Below are 13,760 nucleotides of genomic sequence, written 5' to 3'. Positions count from 1 at the left end.
GACTCACGACGCACGATCAGGCTGAAAGTTAGCCCGATCGGAAAATTCTCTCAAGACTGGAAAATCGCACAGCGTACGCCAGGCTTAACTGAACCTTTGTAACCTTGGCGAGGTAAGTCATTACAAACGGACTGGGAAGGATTGGAAAAAGGAAGCTGAAGTCCAAAAGAAATGCAAGAAGTTGTGGAGAACAATTGATGGAGACCACTTCAAGACCTCAGAAGAAACTGAAGCTGCGAGGGATTAAAATCTAAAAAGTTTAGGGATGGTTTAAAACTTTTGGATTTGAGTGAGGTTGCAGATATTCGGTATTTTCAGGGTTCACTCTATAGCAATACCTTCTGATAAAATACAGAATTTGCTTCTTTTTTATTGATACATTTCATTTTGATAGCTCAGTAGAATACCGCAATATATATTGGTATTGCAATCATGATAATATCGTATTGTGACCCAAGTATCCTGACACGTATAATATCCCAACACACATGCCCATACTCACCACTAATGTTTAATGTTTTATTTTATTAAATAAGAAGGAAACAAGGTGAGAGTGCGTGTTTCTGTCAATACCACCTCATAAACAACAGGTTGTTTGGTAGATGTGGAAAATTAGAATTTAGACAATGGCAATGAAGGAAATTAGAGTGTAAAGATAACAAAGGTATGTGCAGATCTGGGTCAGATGGTGGGGGGGGGCTCATGTAGATTTACATTACGTTTTATATTCTTTTAGTTAATTCACAAATCGGCACGTTTTCCAATTAATGGAGGGGAACCCAACAGGTAGATGCACCATGTCCTCCATTTGGCTTTATTTTTTTTATATTTAGGCCACTTTATTTACTTTTTATATTTTATATCCAAATTTTTATCTTAAGTGTATATATTAGTCTATTTTATTGCATGCCTTATACCCACAGTTTTTAGATATTTTTATAATTTTATTTACCTATTCCATATTATGTTTCATGTTGCACGATTGTACCACAAAAAATTCCTAGTTTGTGAACTCCTTCACTGACAATGGCAATAAACCTGATTCTGATTCTGATTTTTACCTCAAAGATTAATCATTTGATCAATTTCCTGACCCGGTGCCGCTCTTGAATGTAACTCTCTGCAAAATATTCTTAAACTGGATAGACTAATTTCAATTTCAACCTTCATCCTTGTTCACTGATACTCACGTTTTAATGACTTGCCTTTTTAAAATAAAGGTATAATAATATAGGGCTCCATGAACTGGATTGTTAGTACCTGCAAGGGCTTAAAGGAACCTGAATGTTGCGATGCTACAATGACAGGGTGGGAATCTTTAATAGATTATTGCAGCCCTACAAGAGGATCACAGCAGAATTCATTGACATAAACAGTGTTTGCTCAGAGCCTTCATGCCTTGCACATGATTTAGCCTCAATGGGGAAAATCCCTTTTTGTTCTCACAACTTTAAAGGCTTCAGAAATAAACAGCTTCTGGCAGGAAGAAGCACCTTAGCAGAAGAATTGCTGCTCTGACTTCATTTTCCACTCAGTGGCCGCCTCTCAAAACATTTGTTTCCAGACTAATCAGAGAAGCCATGCAGGCGGCGACGTTCTGCTGCCACCTGATAGACAGACTCTTAAAGGTAAGTATGGTTTCAATCTAACCGAGCTCCACCAGCTTCACACTAAGAGCAGAGCTCTAGACTAACTTCCTGCTCTGGTTGCACTGGTGCACCACAGAGGTTAACTGCACCCAAATCTCCTTTAACACAGCAGCTTTTAAAATCATCAGACAATAGTTATTTGAAGCCAAATTCCATAAGAACCTAGTAAGGAATTGTGAAAAACTTAAACTTATAGCATCTCCAAAAAACAGGAGTAAATAGACACTGCAAAAACTTTCTGAAAATGAGAAAACATTTCTTAAAATAAATGTATTTACTCTTAATTTGAGCAGGAAAATTAGACGATCTACCAATGGAACGAGGATTTTACACTTAAAACATAATAGTTAGATATTATGCACTTGAAATAAGTGCAAAATAATTATTTTAAATGTAAATTGTCTTGTTCCATTGACAAAGTGTCTCACTTACATCCTCAATTTAAGATTAATTGCACTTATTTTAAGAATACTTGACTTACTTAGATTAAAAACAGAATTAGTGCTTCAAACTGAACACTTTCCTCCATAGCACTATATGTGAATTTTATTGCACGTTTAAGACAATCTTTTTTAAAAGTAGCAATAAAAACACAAAAGCATAAAAACAAAATATAGTTCTAGTACGTTTGAGTGATTGTCAAGGTAACAATAAGCAAACATGTATAGATTTCAACTCATTAGGATTGAGATTATAATCCTAATCTCTAGCCTTAGATATAATAGAGGATTTCTATTACATTAGCGCCATAAGGATATGACAGATCCAGAAAATGTAGTGGGATTATATCGTGAAAAACAAAATAAAACCTATAAGGACTTAGTGATAAAAAGAAAAGAACGTTTAAAGTACTGCACAAAACATTTGTTTACAAGATAAGGCTTTTATCTAAAGCTCGTCTCTCATCTCTGCTGGGTTTTACTTCCTGTGCCACTGATAACCACGGAGATCGAAGCTCTGAGAGGAGCAGCTTGTTTCATTTTAGGGAAAGAATATTAGTGATCATGCAAACTGTTGAAAAAATACGGTAAAATTAGCGCATACTGGGTGGGAGAGACACTCAAAGCTAAAAACGTTTTTAAAAACTGCTTTTTCACTTTTACAAAAAATGGTAAATGTGCTAAAAAACAGGACGAGCTGAGATGTTATCAGTTAAGTCCAACTTGTCCGACAGTAACGCATTTCTGAAAACCTCGCCCCGCACTGGCCTGTGGTCCGCGCCAGCTTCCCTCTACTTCCTGTCCATTACCGCCACGCGTAGCATCAACACATGACCACAGTGACCTAAACCAGCGGAAAGCTGTCCAAGATGCAGTTTCTTTTTTGTTTGATTTTAAAAGTTAATTAGGGCTGAAACAATGAATCAGATTAATTGTGATTAATGGATTATTGAAATAATCGTCAATTGTTTTAATTTGATCCATAAGTGGAAAAATTTTAGTTTCACCCGGTTTAATTCCGATAAAAATTATCTTTAGGGAACTTTTGGCTATCTGATTATTAATCGATCAATAGAAAAAATAATCCACATTTTAATCAATTTCTTGGAAAAACGTTTAAAAGATACATATTAGGTTTTATTTTTTTTCTCAACTGCAGAGTTTCCTATAATTACAATTAGTGCAATCTGATGGTGGTGACACAGTTATTGTCTGGCAACTCCCACCAACTACAGGGAGACTTTCAGACTTTCCTTCTCTAGTTTGTATGGAAGAGGATTAGGGCCACTGGAAAATAAAAAAAAGTTAACTGATTTTTTTATTTTATTCAGTTTGACATGGGGGAAAAAAGTCAGAATTCTGACTTTAATCTCAGAATTCTGACTTTTTTCTCAGAATTCTGACTTTAATCTCAGAATTCTGACTTTTTTCTCAGAATTCTGACATTAATCTCAGAATTCTGACTTTAATCACTTTAAAAAAGTCAGAATTCTGAGGAAAAAATCAGAATTCTGACTTTTTTTCAGAATTCTGACTTTAATCTCAGAATTCTGACTTCTTTCCTCAGAATTCTGACTTTAATCTCAGAATTCTGACTTTTATCTCAGAATTCTGACATTAATCTCAGAATTCTGACTTTTTTCCTCAGAATTCTGACTTTTTTCTCAGAATTCTTACTTTAATCTCAGAATTCTGACTTTAATCTCAGAATTCTGACTTTTTTCCTCAGAATTCTGACTTTTTTCTCAGAATTCTTACTTTAATCTCAGAATTCTGACTTTAATCTCAGAATTCTGACTTTTTTCCTCAGAATTCTGACTTTTTTCTCAGAATTCTGACTTTAATCACTTTAAAAAAGTCAGAATTCTGACTTTTTTTCAGAATTCTGACTTAAATCTCAGAATTCTGACTTCTTTCCTCAGAATTCTGACTTTAATCTCAGAATTCTGACTTTTATCTCAGAATTCTGACATTAATCTCAGAATTCTGACTTTTTTCCTCAGAATTCTGACTTTTTTCTCAGAATTCTTACTTTAATCTCAGAATTCTGACTTTAATCTCAGAATTCTGACTTTTTTCCTCAGAATTCTGACTTTTTTCTCAGAATTCTGACTTTAATCTCAGAATTCTGACTTTAATCTCAGAATTCTGACATTAATCTCAGAATTCTGACTTTTTTCCTCAGAATTCTGACTTTTTTCTCAGAATTCTTACTTTAATCTCAGAATTCTGACTTTAATCTCAGAATTCTGACTTTTTTCCTCAGAATTCTGACTTTTTTCTCAGAATTCTGACTTTAATCTCAGAATTCTGACTTTTTTCTCAGAATTCTGACATTAATCTCAGAATTCTGACTTTAATCACTTTAAAAAAGTCAGAATTCTGACTTTTTTTCAGAATTCTGACTTTAATCTCAGAATTCTGACTTCTTTCCTCAGAATTCTGACTTTAATCTCAGAATTCTGACTTTTATCTCAGAATTCTGACATTAATCTCAGAATTCTGACTTTTTTCCTCAGAATTCTGACTTTTTTCTCAGAATTCTTACTTTAATCTCAGAATTCTGACTTTAATCTCAGAATTCTGACTTTAATCTCAGAATTCTGACTTTTTTCCTCAGAATTCTGACTTTTTTCTCAGAATTCTTACTTTAATCTCAGAATTCTGACTTTTTTCTCAGAATTCTGACTTTAATCTCAGAATTCTGACTTTTTTCTCAGAATTCTGACATTAATCTCAGAATTCTGACTTTAATCACTTTAAAAAAAGTCAGAATTCTGAGGAAAAAATCAGAATTCTGACTTTTTTTCAGAATTCTGACTTTAATCTCAGAATTCTGACTTCTTTCCTCAGAATTCTGACTTTAATCTCAGAATTCTGACTTTTATCTCAGAATTCTGACATTAATCTCAGAATTCTGACTTTTTTCCTCAGAATTCTGACTTTTTTCTCAGAATTCTTACTTTAATCTCAGAATTCTGACTTTAATCTCAGAATTCTGACTTTTTTCTCAGAATTCTGACTTTTTTCTCAGAATTCTGACATTAATCTCAGAATTCTGACATTAATCTCAGAATTCTGACTTTAATCACTTTAAAAAAGTCAGAATTCTGACTTTTTTTCAGAATTCTGACTTAAATCTCAGAATTCTGACTTCTTTCCTCAGAATTCTGACTTTAATCTCAGAATTCTGACTTTTATCTCAGAATTCTGACATTAATCTCAGAATTCTGACTTTTTTCCTCAGAATTCTGACTTTTTTCTCAGAATTCTTACTTTAATCTCAGAATTCTGACTTTAATCTCAGAATTCTGACTTTTTTCCTCAGAATTCTGACTTTTTTCTCAGAATTCTGACTTTAATCTCAGAATTCTGACTTTAATCTCAGAATTCTGACATTAATCTCAGAATTCTGACTTTTTTCCTCAGAATTCTGACTTTTTTCTCAGAATTCTTACTTTAATCTCAGAATTCTGACATTAATCTCAGAATTCTGACATTAATCTCAGAATTCTGACTTTAATCACTTTAAAAAAGTCAGAATTCTGACTTTTTTTCAGAATTCTGACTTAAATCTCAGAATTCTGACTTCTTTCCTCAGAATTCTGACTTTAATCTCAGAATTCTGACTTTTATCTCAGAATTCTGACATTAATCTCAGAATTCTGACTTTTTTCCTCAGAACTCTGACTTTTTTCTCAGAATTCTTACTTTAATCTCAGAATTCTGACTTTAATCTCAGAATTCTGACTTTTTTTCCTCAGAATTCTGACTTTTTTCTCAGAATTCTGACTTTAATCTCAGAATTCTGACTTTAATCTCAGAATTCTGACATTAATCTCAGAATTCTGACTTTTTTCCTCAGAATTCTGACTTTTTTCTCAGAATTCTTACTTTAATCTCAGAATTCTGACTTTAATCTCAGAATTCTGACTTTTTTCCTCAGAATTCTGACTTTTTTCTCAGAATTCTGACTTTAATCTCAGAATTCTGACTTTTTTCTCAGAATTCTGACATTAATCTCAGAATTCTGACTTTAATCACTTTAAAAAAGTCAGAATTCTGACTTTTTTTCAGAATTCTGACTTTAATCTCAGAATTCTGACTTCTTTCCTCAGAATTCTGACTTTAATCTCAGAATTCTGACTTTTATCTCAGAATTCTGACATTAATCTCAGAATTCTGACTTTTTTCCTCAGAATTCTGACTTTTTTTCAGAATTCTGACTTTAATCTCAGAATTCTGACTTCTTTCCTCAGAATTTTTACTTTAATCTCAGAATTCTGACTTTAATCTCAGAATTCTGACTTTTTTCCTCAGAATTCTGACTTTTTTTCTCAGAATTCTTACTTTAATCTCAGAATTCTGACTTTTTTCTCAGAATTCTGACTTTTTTAAAGTGATTAATATTAAACTGAAATAAAATTAAAAAATCAGTTAACTTTTTTTTTCCAGTGGCCCTAATCCTCTTCCGTAAGTTGGACCTGCTGGTTGAACTGGTCCCATCTTTTTTTTTTTTTTTGTCATGTCACTAGGAAACTAGATGGCATTTGTGAACAGAGCACCAAACCTCCCATCTGTAGTGAAACTGGAGAGCTTTAGAAAGCTCAGAGTTAAGGAGAGGATCCCCACTGCTTATAAAATAACAGTAAAACCCATTTTCCTTCCAGATAGAGAAACCTTCTAATCACATAATTATGTTCAGATGATGGAGGCTGCAAAAAAAAAATGTTTAAGTTATATTTTAAATACTCCAAATAAAGACAGTGAGGTCTTGGGAACAAAAAGACGAACAAAGCTTAGCTCTGTCAGCTGGGTCAAAAGCAGAAAACCCTGCGTGAAAATCTTCACCCCCGCGCAGTCAGAACCACATGCAGATTCCTGAGAACCATCCTGAAGAGCTGCGTTCCCAGCTGTGGTCCCGTCCTCTGGGCGCACATGGCTGGCAGTCAGCTAGCTTTTTTCCAGCTCTGCGCCTCGCATAAGAAACAGGACATGGCCTTCTACCCCCACTGGGAGTTCACTTCCTCTGAGCCCCAAACCACCACAAACCCCTCCTCCGCCTGAAACAAGCGGCCCCTTCAGCTGGAGGCCAGATATCCTGAGCTGTAGCCGGGGGTGGGGGGTGGGGGAGCGCTTCTGGAGGTAAAAACTGGAAGTTTGAGCATCTGAATGGTTAAAAGCGTCTCCGCAGCTGTGGACTAAAATGCATCGACCACAAACAGCATCTATTTGGAGGAGATAACAGCTCGATACGACCGCATGAGTCGGCTTCAGTTTCAGGCCTTCTTTTCTCACAGCGACGTCCAGGACAAACACGCCGAGACACGCAGAACCAGCCGCCAAACTCGCCAGGTTCCTGGGCCCACTTTTAATCCCACCGCCGATCACGTTTCACATCTTCTGATGAAAAACGGGCCTCGTTACATAAGCAGGAAACCTCATTTCCCTTCATGTTTGCAGCAGAGTCATGCTTGGCTGGAGAGGCGTCAGTCGTCCAGTCTTGGGTTTTGCTCCGACAGTCTGTGCAGCTCAGAGGGCGCGGTGGGTGAGGAATGTAAGCACAGACAGGTGTTGTCTGTGTGCAGAACTGAAGGCAGTGTTTAAAACATAAACTAAGTCTGCACAGGATTCAAACAGAGCCCAGCCGTCTGCAGAAAGGGCCTCCTCTGCACTCTCCTATCTCCTCCAAACAGTCAGCCTGCAGAGAAATCACTTCCATCTTGAGGGCGAATTATAAACTTAGAAACACGCTAAATCTGCAGCCACAATTCTTATCTAAACATCCTGATGCGGAAAGCCACTGATTATGCGCACCACCCACACGTGCAGCAGCCAGAAAGCGACAGGACTCACAGCCAAGGCCTGGCATCAGAGTTCCACACCCAGCAGAACCCCTTCCACCTTCCCACCGTCCCTCTGCACACGCAGCTCGCTGCTGTTTAGCAGCAAAGCATGAAAAGTCAAAGTCTCCCTCGGTTTGAGAGAACGGCTGCAGAAAACAAGACGAACCCCGTGTGATTCAGACATGGGCGCACCTTAAAATGAAGCTTTCAAAAGAGCGTCTGCAAGGAGGGAAGTGTGGCAATATCACTTCCTGCGTCTGTCTGTGTACGAGACTGCTGCTCACACTTCTGTAACAGCCTGCTTAATATTGGCAGCGGATGCTGAGCTCCTGACACCCTGGCCTCGTCTCTCAAGGCTCGCAGATGTGCTCCGGCACCTCTGTCCCGCCGCATCCACAGGTGTGAGGTGAGAAGTTTGGACAGAAACGGGGGAACTGCGCTGCTGATGCTTCAGGCAGCAACCACTCCTTCCAAAGTTGTTTATGAAACAGGAGGGAAATGAGGAGTGGGATTAGAAAAAGCAAATAGAGGAATCTCAAACAGGGTCACCACCCCTTCGTCTGAACTTCTGCATAACACAAGATACCCGGCCGCCCTCCCCCCCGCTGCCATGAGTGGAGGCCTTCGTGTTGTGCCCACTCCAGCCTGAATGCAAGCGTGTTTGCCAATAGAGCCGTATTCAACACGCATTGCAGGACTCTGGCACTCTCCTGGATTTCAAGGGCTTTCACTGATTCCTCTTTCTTCTGGGTGGAGGAGAGCTGCTGCTTGTAAACACTCTGAGCTCCGTCAACAAGGAGCCCAGCACAACTTCAATCAGGTGCGTCGACGGGGAGGGAAAGCCAAACAGAAGGTGGAGTAGAGAGGGTGGGGATGGGTGGTCTGATCTGTTTACTGAATGCTCCCCTTTGTTGGGATCGCATTATGTTTCCCCCACAATACCTCTAAATCCTGCTTCATCAGCTCCATGATGTCAAACAGTTCATGCAAATGGCCCTGTGCTACTGATGGGGGGGGGGGGGGATTAAAACAGCCAACCAGTCGTGGCAAACTGGTCTTCACTGGGAAAAAAAATCTAAATCTAGATAAGTCATTTTTTCTTAGAATAAGTGCATTTGTTCTCTGATTGAGGAGGTAAAAGAGACATTTTGCCAATGGAACAAGACAATTTACGCTTAAAGTAAGAAAAAAACAATTACATTGTCTTATTTCAAATGCATATTATCTAATTATCTTATTTTAAGAGAAAAAATACTAATTCCATTGGCAAAACTATCTCATTTACCTACTCAAATTAAGGTTAAATACACCTAATTTAAGAAATTTTTACTTATTTTTAGATGGTTTTTCCAGTGCAGATGCACTGCACTCGAAAAACTATTTAGAAATAATTAATAATATCTAAAATTAAGTATATTTACCCATATTTTGATAAGGTTAATGAGATAGTTTGCCAAGAGAATTAATATTTTTACTCTTAAAATAAGATAATTAGATAATATACACTTAAAATAAAACAATGCTATTGTGTTTTCTTTTTTTAAGTTTAAATTATCTTGTTCCATTGGCAAAAATGTCTCTTTTACCTCAATCCAAGAACAAATGCACTTATTCTAAGAAAAAAATACTTATCTAGATTTCTATTTTTTCCATTGTGCAAAATTGTTCAGAAAAAAAAGTGTATTTACTCTTAATTTGAGTAGGAAAATAAGATGATCTGCCAATGGAATGGATTTTTTACTCTTAAAATGAGAAAATTCGATTTTATGCACATGAAATAAAAGACTGCAGTTGTTTCTTATTCTAAGTGTAAATTGTCTTATTCCATTAGTAAAGTGTCTCACTTATCTGCTCAATTCAAGAAAGAATTCACTTATATTCAGAAATAATGACTTAACTTAGATGCACATTTTTCTTTCCATCCAGTTTCCTTCTCAGTGTCAAATAACCTCAATTTTTAAAGTCAGAGACAAAAAAAAACACACAAATGCAAGCAAATAAGTGGGAAATCTAGATAGATCCCACCTAGAAAGGTTCACTTCGTCTCCATAAGCGGAGCTACAGCCAGACCTTCAGTTGAAATGATGTGAGGCTCATGTTGTAACCCTGTTATTACACCTGGGAAGGAGAAACAGACCACTTTCCAGGTTCAGTTCCCTCCTACTCATTGTTTACGCCCCCCCCCCACTGAGCCATTTGTTGCTAGATTAGGCAGCATTTACTGTACAGACCTATAAAGGAGGCTCTGAGAGGAGTTTCACCATCCCAGTAATGACTTTATTGCCACCAGAGGCGTTTAGTTGTCAGCATTAGATGAGGCCTAATTAGTGTCCATATGACAAAGGTGGCCAAATAGTGAGGGGGGGTCTGGAAGCCCTTATCAAACAGGAAACTTTTTCTTTGGCTGAGACAGAAGCTTCCTGTGGTCCTGCAGCTGGAGGAGCTGCAGAGCATCTTCAGCTCCAGCTTAGCAGCAATTGAACAGAGAAGTTTTGGTGCAAAGCATCCTATGAACTCACCCTGGATGAAGCTTTCCTCTTGTACTTGTTGGCGAAGTCAAATTTCTCCTTGATCTCGTCCAGAAGCTGCTCCAGGCGCGCCTTCTCCTCTTTGCCCGTGTAATCCTGACCCAGGAGGATGTACGCCCTCCAGTTTGCAGAGTCGAAGCCCCAGTGGCAAGTCCTGTTTTCCTGCGCCTTGTGGCTGTGCACCACGAACTTGTGCGTCGGGTACATGAGTCTGCAGTCCATGCACTGGATGCACGCTGCGTTGGGGCTGCTGTACAGCTCCGGGACGAACAAGCCCTTGCACTTGCCGAAGCACTCGTGGTAGATCTTGAAGCTCCTGTCGGTGAGCTGCAGCTCCAGGGAGCCGGTGCCCAGCTCCTTCTTGTAGCGCGGCGGGTATGCGCCTCCGTAGATCAGGGCGTTGCAGAGCCGCTCGGCGTCCGTTTTGGTGATGAGGCCGCAGGAGGGCGCGGAGAAGGGCAGGATCCCCATGACTTTGAGGATGTCCAGCTGGTCCGCCGTGCAGCGGGAGCAGTAGATGTGCAGCTCGTCGCACACGGAGTTGATCTGCTGCAGGGAGAAGTCCCGCAGCACCGTGTTGAGGATCTGCGGCAGGCACAGGCGCTTCTCCCCGCCGACCACGAAGCAGGAGATGGTCTCCCCCTCCAGCACCGTCTCGCACCTCTCCGTGGAGCGGTCTGACGGGATGAACAGCGGGCCGGGCATCACGGGCGGCGGCAAATGCTGCAGGACCGGTTCGGGCTCCTTCCCCTCCTTCTTGAAGAGGAGCTCATGCTGCCACCGAGCAGAGAAAGCCGCCGGGCCGCCCAGGGAGTTAATAGCGCTGAGGTGGAACTGCTTCAGAGTTTGTTGCAGTCCCGGATGAGGCTGGAAGCTCTGCCGACTCACAGTCTCCATGTTTTTCCTCCAAACTTGGAAGCGTAAATCCGGGAATCACAAGGATCAATCCGTTCCCAGAGCTGGTAAATCCACAGAGTCCCAGAACTGAAGAAACCTGCGAAGCGCTTCATCAAACATCCAGAGAGGCTCGTTTCTAAAGAGCCGAGCGGACTTTCTACACTTTATTCCTGCTCTTCGAACAGACGCTCCGCGCAGCAGGGCTCACACTGTCCATTTCCAACAGACCCACAGGAAGAGCGGCGTGGAAATCTCCTAAAAGTTCCAAAGCAAAGTGGGAGAAAAACAAAAAAACCTCGGCGAGAGAAATCCTTCTAAGCTGGAGGTTTGTTTCCGCTGTCTAGGAGCGCAGAGATCCGCTCGCTCTGCCCCCGCAGTTCAATCTGACTGGATGGAGATGAGGTCTGAGAGGCAGCCTGCCGTGCCCGTGCGCGCGCGCGCTCCCTGCCTGCCTGCCTCGCGCTCCGTCTAGCTCTCTCTTTGACGCGCCCCTCCCTCCCTCCCTCTCTCTCAGTGTCTGGCTCAGTCAGTGAATCCCAGCCAGGAATGTGAGTGACTCTGCAGGCAGGCCGGGCTCTTCCAGGAACGGGCCGCCACCCCCTCTGACGCGCGCGCACGCGCGTTCACAGCATGCTTCGCTCCACGCGCACAAACGCGCGGAACCCTGCAAAGACAGACTGCCAAAAAGCGCCTGAGGCGAGGAAAAAGAAACCAAGAAAACTGGTGCTGCTTTCAAGAAATGTGGGAATAAAGTTGAAGACATGCTAACGAAAGTAGAAATGAAGTAAAGAGTTCCGTGCTGGTGAAGACTCTCAGTCAGCCAGCTCACAGTCAATCCAAAAAAGTTAAAAAAAAAAAAACAATCCACTGAACTTTGTCTCCAAGTTTGAAGACATTTCGTTTCCCATCCAGGAAACTTTCTCAGCTCTAAATGCCAACAATAGCGTTGATTTCAAGGTTTTATACAGTAGCCCAACAAAGCCTTGTTTATGTTTAGAAAACATGCAAATTCAACCAGATGAAGGACCCCCATTCCAAAGGGGTGGACCCGTTCATTCGGTCAATTTGCATGATTTCTAAGCCAAAAATAGGCTTTGTTTTTTGCTCCACCCTATAAAGCAGAGGTCACGGATTAGCGGACCGCGGTCTGGATCCAGACCCACCTGCTGGCTAATCCAGACCCAACCTCATTTAAAACATTTATAAATGGCCGCATGTGGTTTGACAACAGTTTCTAAAGTACAGTGAAGCAATAAACGATTAACCTGACTCCGCCAGATGGATTTGCTCCGCATATCCATCTGGAAACCTTCCGTTGAAGTAATTTTGGGAAGGGGCGAAAATACTGGTTAGCTGATTGGCCTATGTTGGTGATAGACGGGCCAAATAAACCAATCAGATCAACGAAGCATATGACGTACTAACAGAGCGACGACGAAGAGGAGCCAATTGAGAGATCAAACTCTTGCCGAAACCAGTCGGGAGAAGAGCAAAAACATCTTTTCCTCTGAGAAAAGCCTCCAGAGCAGTTTTGCTCTTCTTTCAGTGAAGAAATACTCTGTAATTCCGATAAAACTTGCTCGATAGCCACGCTAACGCTAGTTTCATCGGCTGAAGCCGCCATGTTCTTTAGACTGAACTGTCACGCTTCTCGTTGCGTCACACCTCAACCCGCCTCAAAGCCAACGCTGATTGGACGTTCGTTTGGTGAACGGCTCCAAATTTTCTTCAACGGAGAGTCTCCAGACTGATTAGCGAGTGAAACCTTGAAAGCTCGCGAGGTCAGGATGGTCTCACGAGGCTAATAAACGATGGTTGTTCTTTACTTAATAAACACTTTACATTTTTAAATGTAAAAAAAATCTTCTATTTTTTATATATATTTTTATTTAAAAAGTTTATAACATACATAAACGCCTCATTTATTTCAGTGTTAAATAAACTGGTTGTTGGTTTTCTTTATTCGGACCCTGCTGATTGGCTATAAAGCCTGGAACTCAACGCTATTTCTTAAAATTTTTAATTGAAAAAGCTTCCTGGATGAGAAACGTCTTAAAACTTAGAAACACAGACTACTGGATTGTTTTTTTTAACCTTTATGTAATAAAGAGTTCCATATTTACTTTATTTTTATTTATTTTTTTTAGATTTTGTGTTTTTCAACCTTTTTCATGACAAGAGAAATGAAAGGTTTTACCATTTAAGCTTTTTGAATACCCCATGCAGAAGTTTATAGGGTCTGCCCAGTTCAGCAAAACACTCAGTTACCCATCATTTATAATGACTTGATTTAGAGCCAATTAGAGAGGAAAATATGAAGTAATAATGTGACAGAATGTGTTTGCAGTTACTACACATTATTTCATTAATTAATTTCACCTCATTAAATTTGCTCATTAT

At 40.0% G+C, this 13,760-nt stretch overlaps 1 protein-coding gene across 1 annotated transcript in view; it reads right to left on the bottom strand.

Moving 5' to 3' along the window:
• Nucleotides 1-11,768, bottom strand: part of skia (v-ski avian sarcoma viral oncogene homolog a) — a 98,069-nt gene extending 86,301 nt beyond the window's left edge. Inside the window, exon 1 of the mRNA XM_038269028.1 lies at nucleotides 10,455-11,768. Coding sequence (XP_038124956.1) covers nucleotides 10,455-11,360 — 906 coding nt within the window. The 5' untranslated portion in view covers nucleotides 11,361-11,768. The remainder of the gene's footprint in view (nucleotides 1-10,454) is intronic.
• Between the last annotated feature and the right edge of the window lie 1,992 nt (nucleotides 11,769-13,760).

The sequence above is a fragment of the Cyprinodon tularosa genome, unplaced genomic scaffold, assembly GCF_016077235.1.
Source record: "Cyprinodon tularosa strain WSP-4 unplaced genomic scaffold, ASM1607723v1 ctg716, whole genome shotgun sequence".
Taxonomy (NCBI): domain Eukaryota; kingdom Metazoa; phylum Chordata; class Actinopteri; order Cyprinodontiformes; family Cyprinodontidae; genus Cyprinodon; species Cyprinodon tularosa.
This window is presented reverse-complemented; position numbering and strand designations above follow the sequence as displayed.